The sequence below is a fragment of the Salvelinus alpinus genome, chromosome 15 (assembly GCF_045679555.1).
Source record: "Salvelinus alpinus chromosome 15, SLU_Salpinus.1, whole genome shotgun sequence".
In the NCBI taxonomy this organism is placed as follows: Eukaryota; Metazoa; Chordata; class Actinopteri; order Salmoniformes; family Salmonidae; genus Salvelinus; species Salvelinus alpinus.
In genome coordinates, this window is record NC_092100.1 from 46,199,029 (window position 1) to 46,226,421 (window position 27,393).

Genomic DNA, 27,393 nt, shown 5'->3' on the forward strand with positions numbered 1-27,393 from the left:
GAAATGTAACTCAGTATCTATTTATCAGTAGATTACACATATATAAAATCCATTGCGTCTTCAAAATATTTTTTTCTATCGTTTTAATGCCATGCGGAATTGCCTAATGAAAGTTACATTTAGAAAACAGTCATTTTAATAAACATTTCTGAATGTCAAGTGTTCCCAATGGGTAAGGCAGAAACCATCCAAGTACTTATCGCCCACCAGAGGAATATACAGTGCTTTCAGAAAGTATTCATACCCCTTGACTTTTTCCACATTTTGTTGTGTTACAGCCTGAATTTAAAATGGATTACATTGATTTTGTATCATTGGCCTACTACACACAATACCCCATATTGTCAGTGGAATTATGTTTTTAGACATTTTTAGAAATGTAATTAAAAATAATGCTGAAATGTCTTGAGTCAATAAGTATTCAACCCCTGTTATGGCAAGCCTAAGTTCAGGAGTAAAAGTGTGCTTAACAAGTCACATAAGTTGCATGGATGCATTCTGGGTGCAGTAATAGTGTTTAATATGATTTTTAAATGACTACCTCATCTCTGTACCCCACACATACAATTACCTGTGAGGCCCCAGGTCGAGCAGTGAATTTCAAACACAGATTCAACCACAAAGACCAGGGAGGTTTTCCAGTGGCTCGCAATGAAGGCCACCTATTGGTAGATGAGTGTAAAAAATATATATAATATCCCTTTGTGCATGGTGAAGTTATTAAATACACTTTGGATGGTGTAGCAATACACCCAGTCACTACAAAGAAACAGACGTTCTTCCTAACTCTGTCGCTGGAGAGGAAGGTAACCGCTCAGGGATTTCGCCATGAGGCCAATGGTGACTTTAAAACCGTTACAGATTAATGGCTGTGATAGGAGAAAACTGAGGACGGATCAACAACATTGTAGTGGCCTAATTGACAGAGTGAAAAGGAAGCCTGAAGAGGATAACATGCATCCTGTTTGCAACAAGGCACAAAAGTAATACTGCAAAAAATGTGGCTAAGCAATTCACTTTTTGTCCTGAATATAAAGTGTTGGTTGAGGCAAATCCTGCTACATCATGTTATGGGTATGGTTGTAATCGTTAAGGACTGGGGAGTTTTACAGGATAAAAAAAATTGATGGAATGGAGCTAAGTACAGGCAAAATACGAATGTAAAACCTGGTTAAGTCTGCTTTCCACAAGACAGAGAAGAATTTACCTTTTCAGCAGGACAATAACCTAAATCACAAAGGTCAAATATACACTGGAACTAATTACCAAGACGATATTGAATGTTCCTGAGTGGCCTAAATAGTTTTGACATAAATTGGCTTGGAAATGTCTAGCAATTATCAACAACCAACTTGACAGAACTCGAAGAATAATGTGCAAATATTATACAATCCAGGTGTGCAAAGCTCTTAGACTTACACAGAAAGACTCACAGCTGTAATTGCTGCCAAAAGTGATTGTAGCATGTATTGACTCAGGGGTGTGAATACTTATGTAAATAATGTATTTCTGTTTTTTAATCTTTAAATTTGCAAAAAATTCTAAAAACCAGTTTTCCCTTTTTCATTACGGGGAATTGTGTGTAGATTGAGGATTTTTATTTATTTAAACCATTTTAGAATAAGGCTGTAATGTAACAAAATGTGGAAAAAGTGAAGGGGCTGAACTCTTTCCAAATGCACTGTATACAGAAAGTATTCCTACTTATTCCACATTTTGTTGTGGAATTCAAAATGGACACAGTTTTTACAATTGTCACCTATCTACGCACAATACCCCTTAATGACAAAGTGAAAACATGTTTTAAGACATTTTGGCAAATGAAATACAGATATCTCATTTACATACTGGCTTCCCGGCCAAACTGAGCAATCGGGGGAGAAGGGCCTTGGTCAGTGAGGTGACCAAGAACCCGATGGTCACTTTGACAGAGCTCCATAGTTCCTCTGTGGAGATGGGAAAACCTTCCAGAAGGACAACCGTCTTTGCAGTACTCCACCAATCTGGCCTTTATGGTAGTGGCCAGATGGAAACCACTTTTCAGGGGTAGGGACTGAGATACTAGTCAGGATCAAGGCAAAAATGACTGGAGCAAAGTACAGAGAGAACCTTGATGAAAACCTGCTCCAGAGTGCTCAGGACCTCAGACTGGAGCGAAGGTTCACCTTCCAAGAGGACAACGACCCTAAGCACACAGCCAAGACAACACAGGAGTGGTTTCGGGACAAGTCTCTGAATGTCCTTGAGTGGCCCAGCCAGAGCCCGGACTTGAACCCGTTCGAACATCTTTGGAGAAACCTGAAAATAGCTGTGTAGCAACGCTCCCCATCCAACCTGAAAGAGCTTGAGAAGATCTGCAGAGAACAATGGCAGAAACTCCCCAAATAAAGGTGTACTAAGCTTGTAGCGTCATACCCAAGAAAACTCGGTTGTAATCGCTGCCAAAGGTACTGAGTGAAGGGCCTGAATACTTACGTAAATGTGATATTTCCGTTTTCTTTATACATTTGCAAACATTTCTAAAAACCTGTTTTTGCTTTGTCATTATGGGGTATTGTGTGTAGATTGAAGAGGGAATAAAAAAAAAAAAAAATCTAGAATAAGACTGTAATGTAACAACATGTGAAAAAAGTCAAGAGGTCTGAATATTTTCCAAATGTGTGTGTATGTATGGAACACAGGAGTGATGGTTGCTGATAATGGGCCTCTGTACGCCTATGTAGATATTCCATTAAAACTCAGCCTTTTCCAGCTACAATAGTCTTCTACAACAATGTCTACACTGTATTTCTGATCAATTTGACGTTATTTTAATGGACAAGAATGTGCTTTTCCTTCAAAAACAAGGACATTTCTAAGTGACCCCAAACTTTTGAACTGTAGTGTATGTATACACATACAAAGACACTACCAGTCAAAAGTTTGGACAGACCTACTCGTTCAAGGGTTTTTCCTTATTTTTCCTATTTTCTACATTGTAGAACAATAGTGAAGACCTCAAAACTATGAAATAACACATATGGAATCATGTCGTAATCACCCGACCTCAACCCAACTGAGATGGTTTGGGATGAGTTGGACCGCAGAGTGAAGGAAAAGCAGCCAACAAGTGCTCAGCATATGTGGGAACTCCTTCAAGACTGTTGGAAAAGCATTCCAGGTGAAGCTGGTTGAGAGAATTCCAAGAGTTTGCAAAGCCTTAGTCAAAGCAAAGGATGGCTATTTTGAAGAATCTCATATTTGGATTTGTTGAACACTTTTGGTTACTACATGATTCCATATGTGTTATTTCATAGTTATGATGTCTTCACTATTATTAAACAATCTAGAAAAATAGTAAAAATAAAGTAAAACCCTTCAATGAGTAGGTGTCCAAACTTTTGACTGGTACTGTATATACACACACACGCACGCATGCGTTCTTTTACGACTTATTCTGTGAGCACTCATCCTAATACATAGTCACACGTTCAACATATAAAGAACAAAACCAACATATTTATATATCTAAGGAATGATTTCCTATCCAAATTCAATTACAATTTGGCCAAACCCCACCCCGCCAACCATGCTTTTAGTGATTCACATCTCTACAGCAATTTGATTAAGAGCTATCTTTCATTCTATCAAATTTGAGAGGCATGAGCAGCGAAATGGTTCATAAAAAAAAGTCAAACTAAACATTAAAGTAGTAACAATGCTGTGGTCGGGAGGATGTGCTCGACCCTAACCCTATCCTTTCCTGTGTCGTATCAATTCAGGCTTAAAAATCAGCTTTTTCGTTGAATCAAGTCAGGCTCAAGTCAGCTTTAGAGAACAGAACAGCTTATGGAGAAAGGGTGAGGCCCCTTCAGTCTCTGACAGACAGAGGAAGACAGACAGCAAGTGAGGGAGACCTCTGCGCTGGACACAGCCTACTGTAGGTACAGTGCCTTCAGAAAGTAATCACACCACTTTTTCTTTGTTAGAGCCTGAATTTAAAATGGATTACATTTAGATTTTTTTGGTCAAATGGCAGACATACACACAATACTCCATAATGTCAAAGTGGAATTATGTTTTCCTGAATTCTTACAAATGAAATAAAAATGAAAAGCTGAAATGTCTTGAGTCAATAAGTATTCAAGCCTTAACCAGTTCAGATGTAAGAATGTGCTTAACAAGGCACTAAAGTATAACTGCAAAAAAATGTGGCTAAGCAATTCACTGTTTGTCTGGGGCAAATCCAATACAACACATTACTGAGTAACACTCCATATTTTCAAGCAGAGTGGTGTCTGCATCATGTTATGGGTATGTTTGTAATCGTTAAGGACTGGGGAGTTGTCCATGATAAAAAGAAACAGAATGGACCTCAGCACAGACAAAATCCCAGAGAAAAACCTGGCTCAGTCTGCTTTCCACAATAACCTAAAACACAAGGCCAAATCTACACTGGAGTTGCTTACCAAGAAGACAGTGAATGTTCCCGAGTGGCAGAGTTACAGTTTTGACTTAAAGCTGCTTGAAAATCTATGGCAATACTTGAAAATTGTTGTCTAGTAATGATCAACAACCAATTTGACAGAGCTTGAACAATTTTGAAAAGGATAAATGGGAAAATGTTGTACAATCCAGGTGTGCAAAGCTCTTAGAGACAGCTGTAATTGCTGCCAAAGGTGATTATAACATGTATTGACTCAGGGGTGTGAATACTTATGTAAATGAAATATTAATGTATTTTCAATAAATTTTCAAAAATGTTAAGAACCTTTATTTCACTTTGTCATTATGGGGTTTTGTGTGTAGCTCGTTGAAAAATAAATTATATTCAATCCATTTTGAATTCAGGCTGTAACAACTAAATGTTGAATAAGTAAAAGGGTATGAATACTTTCTGAGGGCACTGTATAGGGTGGTCCGATCTGTGTCGTAGTGGCTCTAGTCTGAGTCTGAGCTGCAGCTGTCAGCCGTGGGCTGTCTAAGAGCCTCCTCTAGGGGTGCCAGTGTGCCGTCCCTCCTCACCCCCATCGGTCTGATCAACTGCTGCCTGTGGAGCACAAAAACAGATACAAACATCACAACTGGGTCGTATTCACTTGGCACTAAACAGAAGAAAACAAACTGAAACAGGCCGGGACTACCTGAACGTGTCCAATAAGAAACACTTGTTTTAATTTTCCATTTCAAAATTTAATCTACCCTGGTCGGGAGAACCGTGTTTGATGGTGATTAGAAACCACGGTTGGGCTCAACTTGAATTGAAGGTAGTAATTCAGGAAGTAAACAAAAATTAAAATTCAATAATTGAAAGGTAATTTATTTTCAATGACTTCTCAATAAACTGAAAAGTAGAAGCTATTTCAAAACATTTTACATTTCTTAATTTTAAATTCAAATCACTTCCTGAATTGACTATATTCTATTCAAATTTAGCACAACCCCTGTTAGAAACAAGAATAATACTTTGTGATATTCACAACACACAGTTTGGACATCACAGCAGGATAAAACAAATAATCACCAACAAAGACCAGGGGGAGTGCAGAGGAAAACAAACATGTTACAACCCAGAAGATGTCTCACAGTCACTCAAGGTTGAGAAGAGAATGCACCCCAGGATGCCTGTCAAGCAGGAGAAAGGCGCATTTGCCGATGTACTGTTAGCTGATAATGTTTACTTTGCAAGCTACCGGTAGAAATTTAGTAAAGTTGTCTTAACATAGTGGTAAGTAGACCTAATATAATTTTTTCTCCAACCTACCTAGCGAAGTTAGCTAACATTATCCCATTTCAATGTTTTTAAGAGTGTTTAATCACAAATTGTATATCTAGCTAATAACTGATCATGTCAATATGGCTAGTTAACATGCTAACTTTCAGGGGATAAACTAGATGGCTATTTTAGCTTGCTATCTATAGTGGTGATGACAGTAGTCTGACTGACAACTACCAGGATGAGGACTTGCCGATGTCAAGGTCTTTCCAAAAGGTCTGATCTCTGATGAAACAAGCTAAATGGCACGTTTGCTTAGCTAGCGAGCTCCATGCCAAATGGATAGGCTACCCTCACGTATCTGAAAATAATTGATAATGAAAAGCATTCAGTTACTTGCTGTATAACTGATAGAGCTAAATGTGGAATAAAATAAAATGTGTAGTTCTGACTATGCTCTTCAAGAGGTGTTGATATTAAAACCAAATAGTTATAACATTTATTTAATAACATTGTCTTTAAACGGCATGCAGTGGCATGCAGTGGTCAATGGTTTTAGCGGAGCTGGGGGTCTCCTTGCCCCACAGCAGCCAAATCGAACACTCTACACTGTATTGTAACGTTTTATTGATAACAACCTGTAATGGAACCGAACAAGAAGCATATAGAACATGTTGGTAATTTAGCAGATGCTTAGTCCCAGTGTATAGATTCAGAAATATTCTCCTTCAACATTTGACACAATAGTGTACAAGGCCCACATGTTTCATTTGGTAGACCAATCTGTTGCTGCCACATTCCACCTGCGCTGTTTTGAACCTCAAAACCCTTTGTGTCACGCATTCTACACCTTCTAAAGAGGCCCGTTGTTGAGTGGTGGTGGCACGTCTTTTCTTACATCTGGCGCTCAAGAACCCTGGATGATGACCCGTCCCCCCTTCATTCACTCAAACACATGTGAACACACACACAAACTCTTATTGTTGGTCATCTCCCCTTCCACGCTCTCCTCTGTGGGTCAGTTTAATTACAGGATCAGTGCTCTGTGTAATCTCCTCAAAGCCACACCAGGCCCTCTATCCTAATCCAATTATATCTGCACTGTGTGCCACCAGCTCCCTCTCAGATGTGTTATCACAGAATTAGCCAATCAAAGTCTTAAAACCATGGCTACATTTGCATTCATTTGCACAATTCAAACACAAATTAACATAACTCCTCATTCCTGGTTCCTCCCCCCCAAAAAACAGTAAAGCTCTGGAGGAGGACTATGATAAAGAAGACTTGGAGGTGAGCCATGTAATATGATTGTGCGGTATGAATACGGCATAAAGGAAATTTGAAGATCTTATCTCATGTCCTTTCAGTGAAAAGCACTAAATCATTTGTTTTTATAAAAAAAAAGATACGTAGGCTGGGGCGAGTTCTGACGACTACGCACAACCCTGTTTCACGGTGCCACATCCTCTATCAAATGCGTAATGAAACCATCAACAATAACCAAGAACAAAAAATATTAGAAACACTTGCACTTTCCGTGACATAGATTGACCAGGTGAATGCTATGTTAAATCACCTGTTAAATCCACTTCAATCAATGTAGATGAAGGGGATGAGACAGGTTAAAGAAGGATTTTTAGTGAGACATTGATTGTGTACTGTATATGGCAGGCTATGACGGAAAGATGGCAGGTTAACGGTTATGGGGTGGTGTTGACAGATACGTTTTTGAGGTTTAGCCTCCTTCAGGACACTTCAGTATCTCCAGACAGAGAGAGCCATTCAGCCATCCACCTGTCCCAAGCCAATTCCAATCACATCAACCAGAGATGGGTTTTATAAAGATATAATAAGTTCTAACAGGGTGAAAAACAAGATAATGAGTCTAGAGAAGAAGAAAAAAAACACCCACTCACTGACAACACTCCTACATTGTAGTCCGTTCTACCAATTAATCCCATGGTGCATCCTGTCCTGTTCCCCACTCTGCAGGATCTGAGGACCCAGGCTGAGGACCCAGATATGGTTTGTGTAGGGGGTCAGATTCAGAGCATGTGCTAATTGGAGGAGCAGGTAAGCTGCGAGGGGAAGCACATTCTTGCAGGGCCCTGAGCCATCTCCTGAGAGCCCATCGTGGCATGTTGGATAGGAAGGGCAGCAGCTAGCGACTGTGGTTGCATCACAAATGGCACCCTATTCCCTATATAGTCCCAGCTCTGGTGAAAAGTACTCCACTATATAGGGAATAGGGTGCCATTTGTGATAAAACCTGTGTCATCACCCTCTCCCTTTCACCATGTCTACTTGACACCGACCGACACAGCAGAATAGAGAGCTGGAGGGTTACAGGAGGAGGATCTGGCTTCAGAGGAAAGGATTCAGCCTCTTGTAGACAGGCACACGCGTCTCATTACGACTCAACCCCCTCTCTGTGGCTGAACAATGACAACATCAGCTTTTCTTGTGTCTGTAAACATATTCACCCCTCCACCCCAAAACCAATGCCTCTTCTCTCTAATTGTGCCTATGTCTCAGTCCTACTCCCCTGTCAGTTAGCGTACACTGTTTGGCTCGTGGGCTGAATGAGGAGAAAGGTGAATAAAGGGAAGTAGACACATTATTAAAAACCCTGACATAAAGTACCACATAAAGGAGTAGAAAGGAGCCGAGGGCTTCCGACCCCATAGTGTGGGCCAATTAGGACGCTAATTAACGGCGTTCTGGTAATGATGCAGCAGCGGCACGCCAACGGCGGCGGCTTCCATTGACTCGAGCTGAATGCAGCGGCGGCCGAGGTGGTATGGCCGGGGCCTAATTGAGCACCGGGGCTAACGGCAGGAGATTCTTCCTCAAATGAAATGGTTGGCAGGGAGCGCGCTCAGTGTCGCATCCACATCATTCTCTGAGTAGCGCTAGGTGCTGCTTGCTAAGGAAAGGCCAGTATGAATGAAGACAGCAGACGTTCAGGTTCAGGGGGACAAATAATAAGCCATAGGGAATCATTCAAACAGGATACAAAGCTATATAATTCAGAAAGGTTAATAATCTGGCATTGAGGGTTACAATGAATAGAAACACTGCTGGCAAACACAGTTGTTGTTGCATTCATACATGATGAGGTTGTGTGGTGGTTGGTTTACCTTGACAACTTGTCAAACATGTTGACCAGTTTCTGGGCCTCATACTCTTTCTGCTCCTCAGTCATGTCTTCGATGGGGTTAGGCATGGGCTCCTCCACGTGACCCGTGATGGGGTTGATGCTGAGACAGACAGAGATAGGACAGAGAGAAGACGTAATATGTGTAACCTAGTCAGTTAAGAAGTCAGTTAAGAACAAATTCTTATTTACAATAACAGCCTAATAATGATGGTGAAAATGACCCAATGCTTGACTGTCCTGAATGTTTGGCTAGAACGCAGGGCTGTTCAATTCTGGAAGGCCAAAACACTTCTGTTTTTTGTTAATACCTGGAAGATAATGGCACTCACCTGGTGTCCCAGGTCTGAATAAGTCCCTTTTTAGAAGGAGAGGATGAAAGCCAGAAGTGCACTCCAGAACCAACATCGAACAGCCCTGGCCACTAGAGTCGCACTTAAGTGGTGTCACGTAAAAGTGATTGATGAAACACCCCTTGGTCCAATGGATTCTGTTGTATTAAATAAATGTTGTGGCACTCCCATGACACACCCTAAAGCCAACCCAACATTGAATCCATACATTTAGTAATTCAAAGCAAGGCATGCGAGTCTATGGTCATGTATTCAAAGCTTTTGCCTACTCACAAAGGTTTAGCCGATTTGTACTCTTCGGTGTCAGAGTCTTCGTCGTCTGAGTACAGAGTCTCTCCTCGCCCCCCTGCCAGCAGGCCTCGAGCTACCAGGAGTCCTGCTGCGTTACCGTACCCAGTGTACTTCAACAAGTGGTCCACTGAAGGATTAGAGGGGGAGAAATCAGTACAACACGATGGACAACTGTACTTTATGTAGGGATGGGGGTTTGAAATAATTTCACTATTCGAATAGTATCATGAATATTTGTTGGATATTCGAAAAACCGTTTAAAGACTGTCATAACAAGGATAGTTTTGGTATTTGATTTAGAATTTTAAGACCCCTTGAAGTATATAAAATAGAGTTTCATACATTTTACTTGGCCTTACTGCCATTAGCCCATAGAAACACATTCACTACATGGAACAGAAAAAAATTCCTTTTGATTTTTTTTGGGTGGGACCGAAGTGTCTGTCCTACAGTGCATTCAGAAAGTATTCAGACCCATCGACTTTTTCCATTTTTTTTTTACCTTACAGCCTTATTCTAAAACAGATTAAATATTTGTTTTCCCTTGAAAGTGATTGCCAATTAAAACAAATATATATATATATATAAAAAAAAAAAAACTATTTATATGTATTCAGATCCTTTGCAATGAGACTCGAAATTGAGCTTAGGTGCATCCTGTTTCCATTGATTATCCTTGAAATGTTTCTACAACTTGATTGGGGTCCACCTGTGGTAAATTCAATTGATTGGACATGATTTGGAAAGGCACTGTTTACATAAGGTCCTACAGTTTACAGTGCATGTCAGAGCAAAACCAAGCCATGAGTTCGAAGGAATTGTCCGTAGAGCGCCAAGACAGGATTGTGTCGAGGCACAGATGTGGGGAAGAGTACAAAAACATTTATGCAGCATTGAAGGTCCCCAAGAACACAGTGGCTTCCATCATTCTTAAATGGAAGAAGTTTGGAAACACCAAAACTCTTCCTAGAGCTGGCCGCCCGGCCAAACTGAGCAATCAGCGGAGAAGGGCCTTGGTCAGGGAGGTGACCAAGAACCCGATGATCACTCTGACAGAGCTTCAGAGTTCTTCTGTGGAGATGGGAGAACCTTCCAGAAGGACAGAAATCTCTGCAGCCCGCCACCAAATCAGGCCTTTATGGTAGAGTGGCCAGATGGAAGCCACTTTCAGTAAAAGGCACGACAGACCACTTGGAGTTCGCCAAAAGGCCCCTAAAGGACTCTCAGACCATGAGAAAAAAACATTCTCTGGTCTAATGAAACCAAGATCAAACTCTTTGGCCTGAATGCCAAGCGTCACGTCTGGAGGAAACTTGGCACCATCCCTAAGGTGAAGCATGGTGGTGGCATCATCATACTGTAGCGATGTTTTTCAGCGTCAGGGACTGGGAGGCTAGTCAGGAACGAGAAAAGATGAACAGAGTAAAGTACAGAGAGAAATCCTTGATGAAAACCTGCTACAGAGCACTCAGGACCTCAGACTGGGGCGAAGGTTCACCTTCCAACAGGAAAATTACCCTAAGCACACAGCCAAGACAACACAGGAGTGGTTTTGGGACAAGTCTCCTTGAGTGGCCCTGCCAGAGCCCGGACTTGAATCCGATCGAACATCTCTGGAAAGACCTGAAAATAGCTGTGCAGCGACAATCCCCATCCAACCTGACAGAGCTTGAGAGTATCTGCAGAGAAGAATGGGAGAAACTCCCCAAATATAGGTGTGCCAAGCTTGTAGTATCATACCCAAGAAGACTCAAGGCTGTAATCGCTGCCAAAGGGGCTTCAACAAAGTAAAGGATCTGAATGCTTATCCAAATGTGATATTTCAGTTTTGAATTTTATTACATTTGTAATTTTTTTGGTTGAAAAACCTGTTTCTGCTTTGTCATTATGAGGTATTGTGTGTAGATTGAGGAGGGAAAAACAATATAATCCATTTTAGAATAAGGCTGTAACATAACAAAATGTGGAAAAAGTCAAAGGGTCTGAATAGTTTCCGAATTCACTGTATATCTGAGAGGTAAGAAAGATCAGGAAAAATGTGTTATTATTATGTTATTTTTTACATGTCTGTAACCCCTTATTTCTGCCACTAAACAGTCTCCACAGTACCAGTCAAAAGTTAGAATACCTTTTTATTCTAACTTTATTTATTTGTACTATTTTCTACATTGTAGAATAATGTTGAAGACATTAAAACTATGAAATAACATATATGGAATAATGTAGTAACCAAAAAATATTGGATTAGATTTTAAATTCTTCAAAGTAGCCACTCGTTGCCTTGATGACAGCTTTGCACACTCTTGGTATTCTCTCAACCAGCTTCACCTGGAATGCTTTTCCAACAGTTTTGAAGGAGTTCCCACATATGCTGAGCACTTGTTGGCTACTTTTCCTTTACTCTGCGGTCCAACTCATCCCAAACCATCTCAATTGGGTTGGTCGGGTGATTGTGGAGGCCAGGTCATGTGATGCAGCACTCCATCCCTCTCCTTCTTGGTCAAATAGCCCTTACACCGCCTGGAGGTGTGTCGGGTCATTGTCCTGTTGAAAAACAAATGAGAGTGGGACTAAGCACAAACCAGATGGAATGGCGTCTTGCTGCAGAATGCTGTGGTAGCCATGCTGGTTAAGTGTGAATTGAATTCTAAATAAATCAGACAATTTCACCAGCAAAGCACCTCTAGACAATCACTCCTCCATGCTTCACGGTGGGAACCACACGTGGAGATCATCCGTTCACCTACTCTGCGTCTCACAAAGAGACAGCAATTCGAACCAAAAATCTAGACCAAAGGACAGATTTCCACCGGTCTAATGTCCATTGCTCGTGTTTCTTGGCCCATGCAAGTCTCTTCTTCTTATTGGTGTTCTTTAGTAGTGGTTTTGCAATTTGACCATGAAGGCCTGATTCACGCAGTCTCCTCTGAACAGTTGATGTTGAGATGTGTCTGTTACTTGAACTCTGTGAAGCATTTATTTGGGCTGCAATTTCTGAGGCTAGACACTCTAATGAACTTATCCTCTGCAGCAGAGGTAACTCTGGGTCTTCCTTTCCTGTGGTGAGCCTCATGAGAGCCAGCTTCATCATAGCGCTTGATGGTTTTTGCAACTGCACTTGAAGAAATATTCAAAGTTCTTGAAATTTTCCGTATTGACTGGCCTTCATGTCTTAAAGTAATGATGGACTGTCATTTCTCTTTGCTTATTTGTGCACGACCGGCTCAAAATCGGTCAATTTTCTTTTTCTTTTTAAGTAGAGACTCAGAGCTACAAAATGGTATATCATACACTACAGTTGATGAACAATGGGAAAGTTATTCTGCTTTGAAAGTTAATTAACTTTTAAACTCACTTTTGAGAAAATGGCCTTTGAATGTTTTGTTACTACTATTGGAGAGCCCTTCTTTGTCTACACCCATTCAGCATCGTTCACACCCTCTTAAGCTTTAGCCCCACCCATCTCTTTAAGGGTGGATCCGAAAGTACTAACAGCAGCAGTCAAGCATCCAAGCTAACTTGCTAGCTACTTCCAGACATCTAAGTGAGAGAGAACAGCTCACAGAACATTACTCACCCTAGCAGAGCTGGTTAGGCTGTTATGTTATCCAGAGCGTTGGGGACTGCAACTGTGCTGTCAGATTGTCCGTTCTTAAGTTCAGAACGTTTCGCGTTGAGCAGGGTTGATCCGAACATTCTGACCTCACAACAGCGGTCAAGCACCCAAGCTAACTGGCAAGCTACTTCGACACATAACTAGAGAACACCCCACTCTGACCATTTTACTCGCCCTAGCAGAGCTGGGTAGGCTGTTTTCATGTTATTCAGAGCACTGGTGACTAACTGTGCTGCTGGCAACAATTTAACTACGCTTTTTTGCTGACATTTACTGACACCGGTCATATTCAACGGGTGTTGAGCGTTTGTAAATTCATCAGTTATTCAGCGCTCTGTGCCACACTCAGACTAGAGTGCTCTGAAATCGGAGTAGATGGCCAGACTGAATTTACGAACACACCCGAAATGGTTACTTGCATAGTGGAGTCTTTTATTAAGACCTGTAGCTAGCACGCTAGCTTGGTAATGAACCATAATCCCTACTCATGACATTACTACCCTGCATGAATCTGCAGGTAGCTAACCAACCAGGTTCAATGTTAGCTAGCTAACATTAGTCTATAGCTAGCTAAGTAAATGGCTCTGAGATACAAAAAATAAGGTCATACACGTAACATTAGCTAGCTAGCGAGCCAGCCAGCTAACTTTACATAGCTAGCTAGCTAGGTAAACAATGAACCATAATCACAACTCATGACGTTACTACCCTGCATGAATCTGCAGGTAGCTAACCAATCAATGTTAGCTAGCTAACATTAGGCTATAGCTAGCCAGGCAAATGTCTCTGTTAAAATTAGAAACGTGTAATATCTGAAAACGTAGCTAGCTAGACTATCTTAGCCCTATACATCATTCATGGTTGGACGCGTCTCCTGTCAGATGCCATCGTTGCCCTTAGTTTGAAGATGTAATCCGGAGACAGGTATTTTCTCCCATCTCCTTTGCTATCATACTCAAATTCCACTGATTTCAGTCCTCCAGAATGTGGTGAGCAACACTTATGCAGTTTTAATACAAGATACATGTTTTTTTTTAAAAGCCGTGTTAGACAGGATTACCTAGACATACTGACATACCTAGACATAGCTCAAATAGACAAAAGCATGCTATATGGCAGACCAATCCAAAATCATCTCTCGGCATGTCCAGCCCACTCATCTCAGCCAATCATGGCTAGCGGGAAGGTTGCTCACTTTTTCTGTGTCTAAACCAACTAGGCTCGTAAATTAACAATTGTATTAGTATTTACAGATGGCATACAGGTTTGTTATTAAGGCACATGAAAGTTCACAAGTTTGAGAAGGCATTCCTGGCAAAAAAAATACACATTTTGATAATTAAAGAAATGACGTTCAAACAATTCTCCTCTGAAGTAGTGACCCGCGACATATGCCTATTTTCCTGAAACGGGTCACATTTGAGCTGTTCTTGTCATAATATGGACTTGGTCTTTTACCAAATAGTGCTATCTTCTGTATACACCCCTACCTTGTCACAACAACTGATTGGCTCAAATACATTAAGGAAAGAAATTCCACAAATCAACTTTTTTAACAAGGCACACCTGTTAATTGAAATGCATTCCAGGTGACTACCTTATGAAGCTGCTTGAAAGAATGCCAAGAGTGTGCAAAGCTGTCATCAAGGCAAATAGTGGCTACTAAAATATATTTGGATTTGTTTAACACTTTTTTGGTTACTACATGATTCCATGTGTTATTTCATAGTTTTGATGTCTAAACTATTATTCTACAATGTAGAAAATAGTAAAATAAAGAAACCCCTTGAATGAGTAAGTGTGTCCAAACTTTTGACTGGTACTGTATACTTACATTAATTTTTTCAACTGGTACCAGGGGACATTCAGATGAGTCTTGTGAGGCCTGTAGGCGTCCTAGAGCATAACAACCGACATGTACGTCTCACCTTCCCATAGAGGTGTCATAAATAGTTTATAGGCCAAACCGTTTGGACCCTACAGACAATTTTGTGAAAAGACCAATTTGTGGGATGTCCATGGTCTGACAAACACCGCATTCGATGTAGGATAGCCAGCTATCGATAGCCAGGATAGCCAGCTATCGATAGCAAGGATAGCCAGCCAGCTATCACTAGCCAGGATAGTCGGCTATAGCTAGCCAGCTAACGCTAGCCAGGATAGCCAGCTATCGCTAGCCAGGATAATTGAGGCCACATACTGCACTTTCTCCGCCACCCCATTCAGTTAAATCAACAGCCTACCTGTTGGTTAATTGTTGTAGCCTACTCCTTCTCATTTTTGCTAACTTTTAATTCCGTTATTTTATTCCATCATGCATTGCATTAAGTGAACAGTCACTCCACTTGCTACACATTAAGCATCTTTGCCGCTTTGATTGGCCAACATAAACAACAAGCTACACATTTACGGTGCGCACGTCATAAAACTATGACGTTTGTCGTTTTCTTAAATTATTCATTTTAAAATGTAATGGTATATCCCTGTATGTAACATTAATATTTTAATTTAGAAAAAACCTTTTCAGTGTTAAAATAGGTAAATCATTATTATATATTTTTTATTCTGCAAAACTGAACTCACACAAGTATTCGAATACTAACGTCCGTTCGGCTATTCGAATAACCGTGCACATCCCTATCATACAGCCTGCTCAGTGTCTCTCTCACCACTCTCTTTGCAGAGGACGAAGAGGAACTCTGCAGCGCTCTGCTTCACGCCCATGTCCACATGGGTCATGAGGCGCACCAGCTTGTTCCTAACGGTGGACCCTATCTCCGGCCTGACCTTGACCTCCTTCAGCGGGGGCAGCACCTGGAGACAAATACAGCCAACGGGGGCAGAGCCACAGTGAAAATTAACGCTGTAGTACACTAGACTAGTGAACTGAGTGATCAGGCCAGCTAATGATCCATCTGCCACTGCTGGAGGATATGTTAGAAGAAATGTAATCTAGACAGATTTTATAAGGTATGTTGTAAAATAAGTGAAATAAATACACTGAACAAAAATATAAATGCAACAATTTCACTGAGCTACAGTTCATATAAGGAAATCAGTTAATTTAAATAAATTCATTAGGCCCTAATCTATGGATTTCACATGACTGGGAATACAGATATGCATCTGTTAGTCACAGATACCTATAAAAAAAAAAGTAGGGACATGGATCAGAAAACCAGTCAGTATCTGTTGTGACCAACATTTGCCTCATGCAGCGCGACACATCTCTTTCACATAGAGTTGATCAGTCTGTTGATTGTGGCCCATGGAATGTTGTCACATTTCTCTTCAAAGGCTGTGCGAAGTTGCTGGATATTGGAGGGAACTGGAACACGATGTCATACACGTCGATCCAGAGCATCCCAAACAGGCTCAATGGGTGACATGTCTGATGAATATGTTGTGAATATGATGCAGCTGAAGAGCTACTGTCCCCTTACCCGGGAAAGCACCAAACAGACAGAGACGTTGGACCATCGAAGAGGCGCAAATATGATGAGAACTACATTGATTTGGGGTTCACTTATATTGGGAGTAGTGCCTTTCCTCAGCAACAGTGTGTTATATGTGCAAAAGTACTCTCTCACAACTCAATGAAACCTTCACTCTTGCACAGACATTTAGAACGAAACATGTCAATTTGAAAAATAAGCCACTGGAGTTTGAGCGAGAATTAAGACGACTTTCGAGTAGTAAGACATGTATAAAAGCAACACATACCATTAATAAGAAGGGGCTAAAAGCATCTTATATGGTGAGCTACTGAGTGGCTATGACAGGCAAGCCCCATACTATTGTGAAGGACTTCATTCTTCCTGCTGCCGCAAATATGGCTGGGACAATGCTGGGGGAAAAGGCACAAAAAAATATATACAGACAATGCCTTCAAACACTGTTTCACGACACATCAGTGACATGGCAGGAGATGTTTTAAAACAATTACTGCTTTGCATACAAGCCAGTGAATTCTATGCGTTACAGCTGGATGAGTCAACAGACGTGGTGGGCCTGGCACAGCTCCTGGTACAGTTGAAGTCAGAAGTTTACATACACCTTAGCTAAATACATTTAAGCTCAGTTTTTCACAATTCCTGACATTTAATCCTAGTAAAAATTCCCTGTCTTAGGATCACCACTTTATTTTAAGAATGTGAAATGTCAGAATAATAGTAGAGAGAATGATTTATTTCAGCTTTTATCTCTTTCATCACATTCCCAGTGGGTCAGAAGTTTACATACACTCAATTAGTATTTGGTAGCATTGCCTTTAAATTGCTTAACTTGGGTCAAACGTTTTGGGTAGCCTTCCACAATAAGTTGGGTGAATTTTGTCCCATTCCTCCTGACAGAGCTGGTGTAACTGAGTCAGGTTTGTAGGCCTCCTTGCTCCAGCTTTAACTTCCTGACTGATGTCTTGAGATGTTGCTTCAATATATCCACATAATTTTCTATTTTGTGAAGTGCACCAGTTCCTCCCGCAGCAAAGCTCCCCCACAACATGATGCTGCCACCCCTGTGCTTCACCCCCGTGGTTGGGATGGTGTTCTGCGGCTTGCAAGTCTCCCCCTTTTTCCTTAAAACATAACGATGGTCATTATGGCCAAACAGTTCTATTTTTGTTTCATCAGACCAGAGGACATTTCTCCAAAAAGGACGATCTTTGTCCTCATGTGCAGTTGCAAACCGTAGTCTGGCTTTTTTATGGCGGTTTTGGAGCAGTGGCTTCTTCCTTGCTGAGCGGCCTTTCATGTTATGTCGATATAGGACTCGTTTTACTGTGGATATAGATACTTTTGTACCTGTTCCCTCCAGCATCTTCACATGTTCCCTCCAGCATCTTCACAATGTCCTTTGCTGTTGTTCTGGGATTGATTTGTACTTTTCGCACCAACGTACGTTCATCTCTAGGAGACAGAACATGTCTCCTTCCTGAGCGGTATGACGGCTGCGTGGTCGCATGGTGTTTATACTTGCGTACTATTGTTTGTACAGATGAATGTGGTACCTTCAGGCGTTTGGAAATTGCTACCAAGGATGGACCAGACTGCTATAAAACAACGTTGGAGGCGGCTTATGGATGGTAGAGAAATGAACATTACATTCTCTGTCCAACAGCTCTGTTGGACATTCCTTCAGTCACCATGCCAATTGCATACTCTCTCAACTTTAGACATCTATGGCATTGAGTTGTGTGACAAAACTGCACATTTTAGAGTGGCCTTTTATTGCCCCCAGCACAAGGTGCACCTGTGTAATGATCATGCTGTTTAATTAGCTTCTTGATATGCCACACCTGTCAGGTGGATGGATTATCTTGACAAAGGAGAGACACTCACTAACAGGCATGTAAACAAATTTGTGCAAATAATCTGAGAGAAATGTGCTTTTTGTGGGTATGGAACATTTCTGGGATCTTTTATTTCAGCTCATGAAACCGACACTTTACATGTTGCATTTAGATTTTTGTTCTGTATATATGTATTTCACACTGATGAAGTAGTTTCACTAATTTTGAAGATCTTAATTTTGCATCACTTTTTATGTATAAGGATAGGATAGATTAGAACATGCCCATAAAGTGTATGTTCAAACTCAAGGCCCCTCTAGCTCCAGCACCCTACCTGTGTCTTGATGTATCTGCGGATCTCCCTGTGGTACCTGGAGCCCTCGGTCAGCAGGCTGAGCACTGGGGTCAGCCCCTCTTTGTAGTTGGCACCCTGCTTGGAATGAGACACACATGAGGCGAGTGACGACAGGCATGCCCACAGAGGCACTGTAGCAGTTGGATTGTGGACCATTAGCAAAATAACTATTCAGGAATGTATTAGTAATTAAATTTCTATGTTGTGTGGACAGCTTCTAATAGGATGGCCAGGATTTCCGCATCATTTCATTGGCTTGTTCAGTAGAGAATGACGTTACTACATAAACAGCCATATGAATTTCTGAATGGCCTCTAACAGTTAGATAGTCAGTTCCTTAAATGGTGGGTGAGAAGCCACTGGTGGACTGCATCATTGAGGTTAATTCTACTTTGGCTTGAAACATTGTTTTGTTTAACTTGTTGGTCAAGAGGAAATGCAAAAGTGTTGGCATGGTTTGTAATAGCAGCCACGGAGATCAAGCAATCAGTTTGAAGAAAGACGCAGAATCGGCAAGGCTTGGTTTGTAGATAAGTGATTCTGTGTAGTCTGATATCTCAAACACACACAATGGGGCGAATCCTAACTTCCACTGAAGTCAAATTTTCACTTACACGTGCATTGATGTCAGTGAGAGACATTTAAGTTATTTAACAGATGCTCTTTTCCAGAGCGGCTTACAGGAGCAATTAGGGTTAAGTGCTTTGCACAAGGGCACAGACAGATTTGTTACCTAGTCAGCTCGGGAATTTGAACCAGCAACCTTTCGGTTACTGGCCCAATGCTCTTAACCGCTAGGCTACCTGCCGCCTCAGTGAAAATGTAAGTGACTTTAAGTGAACATTTGACTTAAGTGGAGGGATTCGCCCAATGTCTCTGGTCCACCAGTTCTTACCTTGTCTATCCTCTTCTCCATAAAGTCCAGTAGCACCTCCACAGCGTCCATGTTTTTCCCGCTGTACTCCTCCTGGCCCCCCTGGACCGGCAAGTCAATCAGCACATCCAGACATGACACTGGCAGGTTACTCAGCAGGTTGATGGCGTGGCTGGAGGAGAAGAAGGAAGACATGAGGAAAAATAATGAGAAAGGACAGTGGTTAAGTTGTTGGTTATAGCATGTAGGAAGGATTAACAAATGATAAATATGGTTTCGTTCTTAAGAATAGGCTACATCCATGTCATTGTTTTCTTCCAATCATGAAACTTTTTAAAGACTACTTGTTTGTTAAAAGCACTTTCATCTAGCATGAAGACACGTTTGGGTAGTTATCCCTCTTATTGTTGTGTTTGCGTCAAGACCACAGGGCATTCCATCAGTCTAAACAGACAAGGACCTAAGGTCTACTTTGGATTCTGGACAATGGGCTAACCTCGTGACCAGAGGCACACAACAACATAATCCATAGGACCACAGGGAGTATTATCAATCACTTTTACATGACACATTCTTTACATTCTCGCATGTCCTTCAAAAGAAAGCTTTGTAGTTAATTCGCATCAATGAGATGTCCAGAAAAGACATACTGCCATATGACTTCTAAAAACAGTCTTGGCTTAAAGTTTTAACTTTCTCATGAGCTGGATGCTGTCACTGTTGACTAAAGAGAGTAATCATTGGATGGTGATTAATTCACACAAACCAAATGATGAATGTGTACTTTCAGGATGCAGTTTTGCCCTGTTATGTGGAGAGCAGTGAGGAGAAGGGTTGCCAACCTGTGTGCTTCCTCTGTTTTGTCCTCTGTCTGAGTCTTTAGCATCAATAGATGGCGCATGATGGCGGTGACAAGGCGGAGCTGGTGGTCACCACCCTATCAAATGAAGGATGTAAATCAAATCTAATTTTATTGGTCACATACACATATTAAGGAAGTATTTCATTGCTTCAAACAAAAGGATGGGAGGGACTAAGCAGGTAGGGGTAAGAAGGATCAAATTAGCTATGGAAGAACCGGGAAGGGGAGGCGGTCATGTCAACAAAAAACACATAGGAAGACATTGGTCATAGCTCATAACCTGTATCATTTAGGTAACGTTTATTATGCCAATATAGGGGTAAAATGTTTTTTTTTTTAATTAAAAGACATGAACAGAGAGAGCGAGATTAAGGAGAAAGAGGGAGAGACTAACTATGGAGAGATTGAGGAAAGATGGATTTCCGGACCTGGAAGTCAGACCTAAGAGCTGTGACTCACTGAGCACAGGCTTTCCATTCCATGCAAATGACCATGTGGGATTGACTCATGAGATAAACACAGGGATTTTCTGATCAACGCCACAGATTATCCATTATATTGACCATATACTCAAGTGGCCGCTCTGACAATGGAAAGAAATGGAAGGTAGTCGGGAGGAGGCAAGATCAGGTGGAGCCAATCTAGCCAATGAGAGGGCAGATACGTGTGTGAACAACAGGCACACATTTTTTCTCAATGTTGCCGGGATGTCACGTGTTCCTACTTATATCAGTACACTCGTAACAACCTAAGCGTTACAACATTTCTATTCGATTAATAAGCCATGCGTAGCAAATAAGCCATATTTTTTTGTTAACCAAATTCGACACTCATTGACCTCCATACAAAAACTCCTCGCTTGGTGAGCAAAAAAACTAAACAAAAACGCCACCTGCTGCAGAAGACAGATTTTGGTCCCAGTTATCCCTCTAGCTTCGCCTTTTCCTCTCTGCCAACGATAGGATGGGAGGGACTCAACAAGATGTCAGCTACAATGGTGAGAGGCAAGGGTGACCAGTCCCAATCATGAAAATCCACAGGGTAGCCTAGTGGTTAGAGCGTTGGACTAGTAACCGAAAGGTTGCAATTTCAAATCCCCGAGCTGACAAGGTACAAATCTGTCGTTCTGCCCCTGAACAGGCAGTTAACCCACTGTTCCTAGGCCGTCATTGAAAATAAGAATTTGTTCTTAACTGACTTGCCTAGTTAAATAAAGGCAAAATAAAATAAAACAACTAACATGGAGAAAAACATATTTGGACCAATAGCACTTTGAGGCACAATACGAGCCAGTAGTTAAAGCAGGCAGCTCTCCTGACCAGCCTGAATTAGAGAACTCTTTGCAAATCAATAAATATCAATGACACTTTTTGCGTGTCAAATTATCACCGATAGACATTCAGTACCGGATCCGACAGATTAATATATTTGATTTAGCAGCGGGATGTGCCCCTCTGCTTCATGATGTGATGCTGTGACATTATAGGCTGAGCGAGCTTTGAGGGGAGTGAGCAACATACGATTATTTCATTAACTCCCCCTGGCTAATCAAGAAAGCTGTAAAGGTGCCAAAGGAGCTTAAGCGAGGTCAGATAGCTGATAAACCTCTTATTGCTGCACAGGCTTAGTTAAGGCTTTCTATTTAAGGGATGTCACTCAGTAAAGGCAAGTGTCTTGCTGTTAAACTATCTGTAAATAATAGCCTTCAACCAAAGCATGCAAAGTTTGGTGACTTCAATGCTGAATTCAACATATGCAAGGAGATGCAAAGAATGTATGTTTATGCAGTAACTCTAAACGCTGTGTGATGCTGTGACACTATAGGCCGTGCTCATGGCTGCAGCGTCTAGCCCTCTTTGAGCTCTGAATAATAATAATAATAATAATAATAATAATAAATGCCATTTAGCAGATGCTTTTATCCAAAGCGACTTACAGTCGTGTGCATACCTTCAACTGAGTCATACAGGACCACGTGACTGCCATGTTACAAGTACAGCATACATATCCTCTTTAAAAAGGAAAAAACTCCAAAAGGAGAAAAACATTCTGTAACAGACAGAGGGTGTAACAGTGTAACTCACCTCATCGCTAGTGTCAGACAGCGTGAGGTTGAACAAGGCTTTCAGGGCCTCCATGGCCCTCTCGTTGTCTTCAGCAGGGATAGGCAAGGCCTGGAGGCCTGGATGGGCCACCTCGTAGGGGCCCACCCAGCGTAGGTCCAGGGTACGCTCCAGCACCTCTGTGAGGAGCCCCACGGCATGCAGCTCCCTCTGGAGGCCCCCCCTGACGTCTGGCCGCAGAGCCGAGAGCAGGAAGAGCAGGCGCAGGGAGAACAGGCCCACCTCGTGACACCCGGCACGGGCGGCGTGCATGCGGGCACACAGACCACGTGCCAGCTGCACTTCGGCACCCACCTGCTGTGCTGCCACGCTGTTAAACACCACGTTACACAGGCACTTAAGGGCCTCCACCACCACTCTCTCTTCCTCCTCTGTCTGGGCATCCTCTTGCAGACTGTCACCTCCCTCCTCTCCAGCCTGCAGCCGAGCCAGCCCGGCCAGGACCAGCATGCCCTCCCGGGTGCCCACAGGGCCCAGGACCCGCTTGTCCCGGGACAGGATGCGAAGGGTCTCCAGGCAGGTGCTCTGGCAGCAGGACCCAACCTGCCTCCCCAGCACAGTCAGCAGACCCTGACACAGCCTCTGCACAGTGAGAGAAGGTTGGTTCATCATAAAACACACAGGGGGCAGAAGCATTATCTAGGCTATAAGTGAAAGTGAAGCACCAGACAAGGCAGAGTGTTTACTTACACTTCGTAGGTCCTCCTCTTTTGGGTCAAAGGTGAATGTGCGACTATTCTGAAAAAGATAGTATACATTAGTCTTGCTGAAACAAACTCAGTGTTCCTGGCAGGTCTCCCTCGCTGTGTACCATGTCAGTAACGTCAGCAAAGTTAAGTACTAATGAGAGAAAAGTCAAATGCATATGCTAAATATGCTTTGTCACCTTCATCTGTGCATGACTAAAATATTCTCAGAAATGTTATATAGAATTCATTTGTTTCTATGATACAGTAAATAGCTTGTGCAGACAGATTATACGTATGAGTGCATTAGATAGGATATACGAGTGTAATGCAAAGTATATCGCCATTAGGCTCTGGTCTGGTTATCAGTGACAGCAGCTAACGACGTTAGCTAGCAAACCTACCTAGCTAGCTAGCTCAAGTTACAGCAGGAAGTGCAGCAATAGCTATCACCAAATGGGAGCTAGCTAGAATTGTTCATTATATACGCATGCTGTCATTGTATGCATAGCTAACTACAGTACATGATTAGAAAGTTATACCATACAATGTTTGGCCACAACACTAGCTAACGTTACCTAGCTAGCAACCCAGCTAGCCAGGATGAAAATATGCTTCCTGCAACACAGCAATAGGTTTTAAACTCGTTGATGCCTTTCAAAATGAAAGTTCTAGATAGACATAGTTTTAGTACTAATTTTAGCAGCTATGATTATGTAAACGTTTTTAGATGGCTGGCGAGCTAGCTAATAACTTTGTTTTGGTTGACGTCAAAGCCAGGAGAATTACACCCACCTCTCCGTTGTACTGGTGCAAAAGCCTTTTAATTTCCTCTTCATTGTTAGTCTCGAGCTGAGACAGGATACTGTTTAAATCCATTCTTAAAATATGTCGATAACAATTCAAGAATTGTAACGTTAGAGTACGTTTCTGAATAATTTGCAGCACCCTATTTGTTTCGTATTCGTCTGACATACAGTACACAGCTGGTTCCGGCTACATACACCCTTCTTCCTTGTTTCAACTTTCACCAGTAACGTCACAATCTCATCGAAACCGTGCGAGCACAGCGTGCAAGGTCGGTGATCCGCCTATAGTCCCCCAAAAGTGGACTCGTTATAATACTTATACAACCTAGCATTCAAACAGAATTGGTTCCAATCGTCTTTCCAACATTAATTTTTTTCACATAATGAATTTTACAAATACTTCAAATAAAGTATGTGTTTGGTGTAGGCTTACCTTGGCTTTAGGTTTTGCTAACCGTTTAATTCTCTCTCAGACAAGGTAAGGTTTATCAATATATACGCCTCAATTTACTCTTAAAAATCCAAAATGATAATTTGCAACAGAGAAGACCTCAGCAAGACTACAAATGCCAGCAGGAAGCTCCTGCGCTTCATATTTTATTTTATTTAACTAGGTAAGTCAGCCCTGTCTCCTGGTAGCGCCTCCATGCTCTGGACACTACGCTGACAGACACAGCAAACCTTCTTGCCACAGCTCGCATTGATGTGCCATCCTGGATGAGCTGCACTACCTGAGCCACTTGTGTGGGTTGTAGACTCCGTCTCATGCTACCACTAGAGTGAAAGCACCGCCAGCATTCAAAAGTGACCAAAACATCAGCCAGGAAGCATAGGAACTGAGAAGTGGTCTGTGGTCACCACCTGCAGAACCACTCCTTCATTGGGGGTGTCTTGCTAATTGCCTATAATTTCCACCTTTTGTCTATTCCATTTGCACAACAGCATGTGAAATGTATTGTCAATCAGTGTTGCTTCCTAAGTGGACAGTTTGATTTCACAGAAGTGTGATTGACTTGGAGTTACATTGTGTTGTTTAAGTGTTCCCTTTATTTTTTTGAGCAGTGTATATATATATATATATACCTAACCAGAGTATTTTGTTTCTCATTGTCACGGCTTTCTTCCTGGGATGAAGGAGAGGACCAAAATGCAGCGCGGTTATTGTTCAACATGTTTAATAAGAAGATAAACGATGAACAATTAACAAACAACAAAATAACAAACGTGAAAGCCGAGACAGTCCTATCTGGTGCAGAACACAAACACAGAGACAGGAAACAACCACCCACAATCCCCAACACAAAACAAGCCACCTATATATGATTCTCAATCAGGGACAACGATTGACAGCTGTCTCTGATTGAGAACCATATTAGGCTGGACACAGAAACAGACGAACTAGACACACAACATAGAATTCCCACCCAGCTCACGTCCTGACCAACACTAAACAAGCAAAACACATAAGAACTCTGGTCAGGACGTTACACTCATGGTCCTTTAGGGGCCTTTTGGCAAACTCCAAGCAGGCTGTCAGTGCCTTTTACTGAGGAGTAGCTTCCGTCTGGCCACTCTACCATAAAGGCCTGCTTGGTGGAGGGCTGCAGAGATGGTTGTCCTTCTGGAAGGTTCTCCCATCTCCATAGAGGAAATCTGGAGCTCTGTCAGAGTGACCATCGAGTTTTTGTCACCTCCCTGACCAAGGCCCTTCTCCCCCGATTGCTCAGTTTGGCCGGGTGGCCAGCTCTAGGAAGAATCTTGGTGGTTCCAAACGTTCAATGCTGCGGACATTTTTTGTGCCTCGACACAATCCTGTCTCGGAGCTCTACGGACTATTCCTTCAACCTCATGGCTTGGTTTTTGCTTTGACATGCACTGTCAACTGTGGGACCTTATATAGACAGGTGTGTGCCTTTCCAAATCATGCCCAATCAATTGAATTTACCACAGGTGGACTCCAATCAAGTTGTAGAAGCATCTCAGGGATGATCAATGGAAACAGGATGCACCTGAGATCAATTTCGAGTCTCATAGCAAAGGGTCTGAATACTTATGTAAATAAGGTATTTCTGTTTTAAATTTTTAATAACTGTGCTAAAAATTAAAAATAAACCTGTTTTCATGTGTCGATTGATGATCATTTTTTTCTATTAAATCAATTTTACAATAAGGCTGTAACTTAACAAAATTTGGAAAAGTCAAGGGGTCTGAAAACTTTCCGAATGCACTGTAGGTAGGGGTAAAGTGGCTTGACAATAGGATAGATAATACGCAGTAGCAGCAACGTATGTGATGAGTCAAAAGGTTAAGTGCACAGGGGCTGTGGGGCTGCACAGTAGCAGAGAGAACAGTATGACCTGGGTGGCTGGAGTCTTTGACCATTTATAGGGCCTTCCACTGCCTGTTTTAGAAGTCCTGGATGACAGGGAGCTCGGCCCCAGTGATATACTGGGCCGTACCACTACCCTCTGTAGCGCCTTGCAGTCGGATGCCAAGCAGTTGCCATACCAAGCGGTAATGCAGCCAGTCAAGATGCTCTCAATGGTGCATCTGTATTACTTTTTAAGGGTCTGAGGGCTCATGACAAATATTTTCAGCCTCCTGAGGGGGAAGGGGTGTTGTCGTGCCTTCTTCACGACTGTGTTGGTAAATGTGGACTATGTTAATTCCTCAGTGATGTGGACACAGAGGAACTTAAAGCTCTTAACCCTCTCCACTACAGCTGTCGATGTGGATGGAGGCGTACTCGGCCCTCCATTTTCTGTAGTCCATAATCAGCTCCTTTGTCTTGCTGACATCGTCGTTGGTGATCAGGCCTACCACGTTGCGTCATCAGCAAACTTAATGATGGTATTGGGGTTGTGTGCAGCCACACAGTCGTGGGTGAACAGGGAGTACAGATGGGGACTAAGTACGCACCCCTGAGGGGCCCCTGTGTTGATGGTCAGCGTGGCAGATGTGTTGCTGCCTACCCTCACCACCTGGGGGCGGCCCGTCAGGAAGTCCAGGATCTAGGTACAGAGAGATTTATTCAGTCCTAGGGTCCTGAGCTTAGTGATGAGCTTGTAATCCGTGATAGTTTGCAAGCACTGCCACATCTGACATACATCAGAGCCGGCATAGTAGGATTCGATCGTATTATGTTTGATGGCTTGTCCGAGGTCAAAGTGGGATTTCTTTTAAGCATACGGATTTGTGTCCCGCTCCTTGAAAGTGGCAGCTCTAGCCTTTAGCTCAGTGAGGATGTTGCCTGTAATCCATGGCTTCTGGTTGGGATATGTA

At 42.2% G+C, this 27,393-nt stretch overlaps 1 protein-coding gene across 4 annotated transcripts; it reads right to left on the reverse strand.

Annotated features, from left to right (window-relative positions):
- On the reverse strand, positions 1-24,336 carry LOC139540174 (chaperone Ric-8B-like). 4 transcript variants are annotated; one of them, XR_011668110.1, is made up of 11 exons: positions 24,098-24,336; positions 23,307-23,354; positions 22,578-23,198; positions 20,474-20,568; positions 19,653-19,803; positions 18,737-18,835; positions 15,782-15,926; positions 9,479-9,623; positions 9,185-9,342; positions 8,836-8,955; positions 1-5,029 (listed from the first exon to the last, which is right to left on the reverse strand). XR_011668110.1 is itself a non-coding variant. In XM_071343774.1 (10 exons), the coding sequence occupies exons 1-10, from the start codon at positions 24,275-24,277 to the stop codon at positions 4,921-4,923; spliced, it is 1,710 nt and encodes a 569-aa protein (XP_071199875.1). In that variant the 5' UTR covers positions 24,278-24,334; the 3' UTR covers positions 1-4,920. The 4 variants fall into 4 exon arrangements, 3 of the variants coding, with proteins under 3 accessions (XP_071199875.1, XP_071199874.1, XP_071199876.1); XM_071343774.1 differs by lacking the exon at positions 9,185-9,342 and having other exon boundaries at positions 18,737-18,832; positions 24,098-24,334; XM_071343773.1 differs by lacking the exon at positions 9,185-9,342 and having other exon boundaries at positions 24,098-24,334.
- Between the last annotated feature and the right edge of the window lie 3,057 nt (positions 24,337-27,393).

Coding starts and splice junctions, on each gene's coding strand:
- LOC139540174 (XM_071343773.1), bottom strand. CDS start 24,277: ATGTCAGACGAATACGAAACAAATAGGGTGCTGCAAATTATTCAGAAA. Junction 9,624..15,781: donor CGTCCTCTGCAAAGAGAGTG/GTGAGAGAGACA, acceptor CTAATCCTTCAG/TGGACCACTTGTTGAAGTAC. Junction 8,956..9,478: donor TACAAATCGGCTAAACCTTT/GTGAGTAGGCAA, acceptor TGTCTGTCTCAG/CATCAACCCCATCACGGGTC.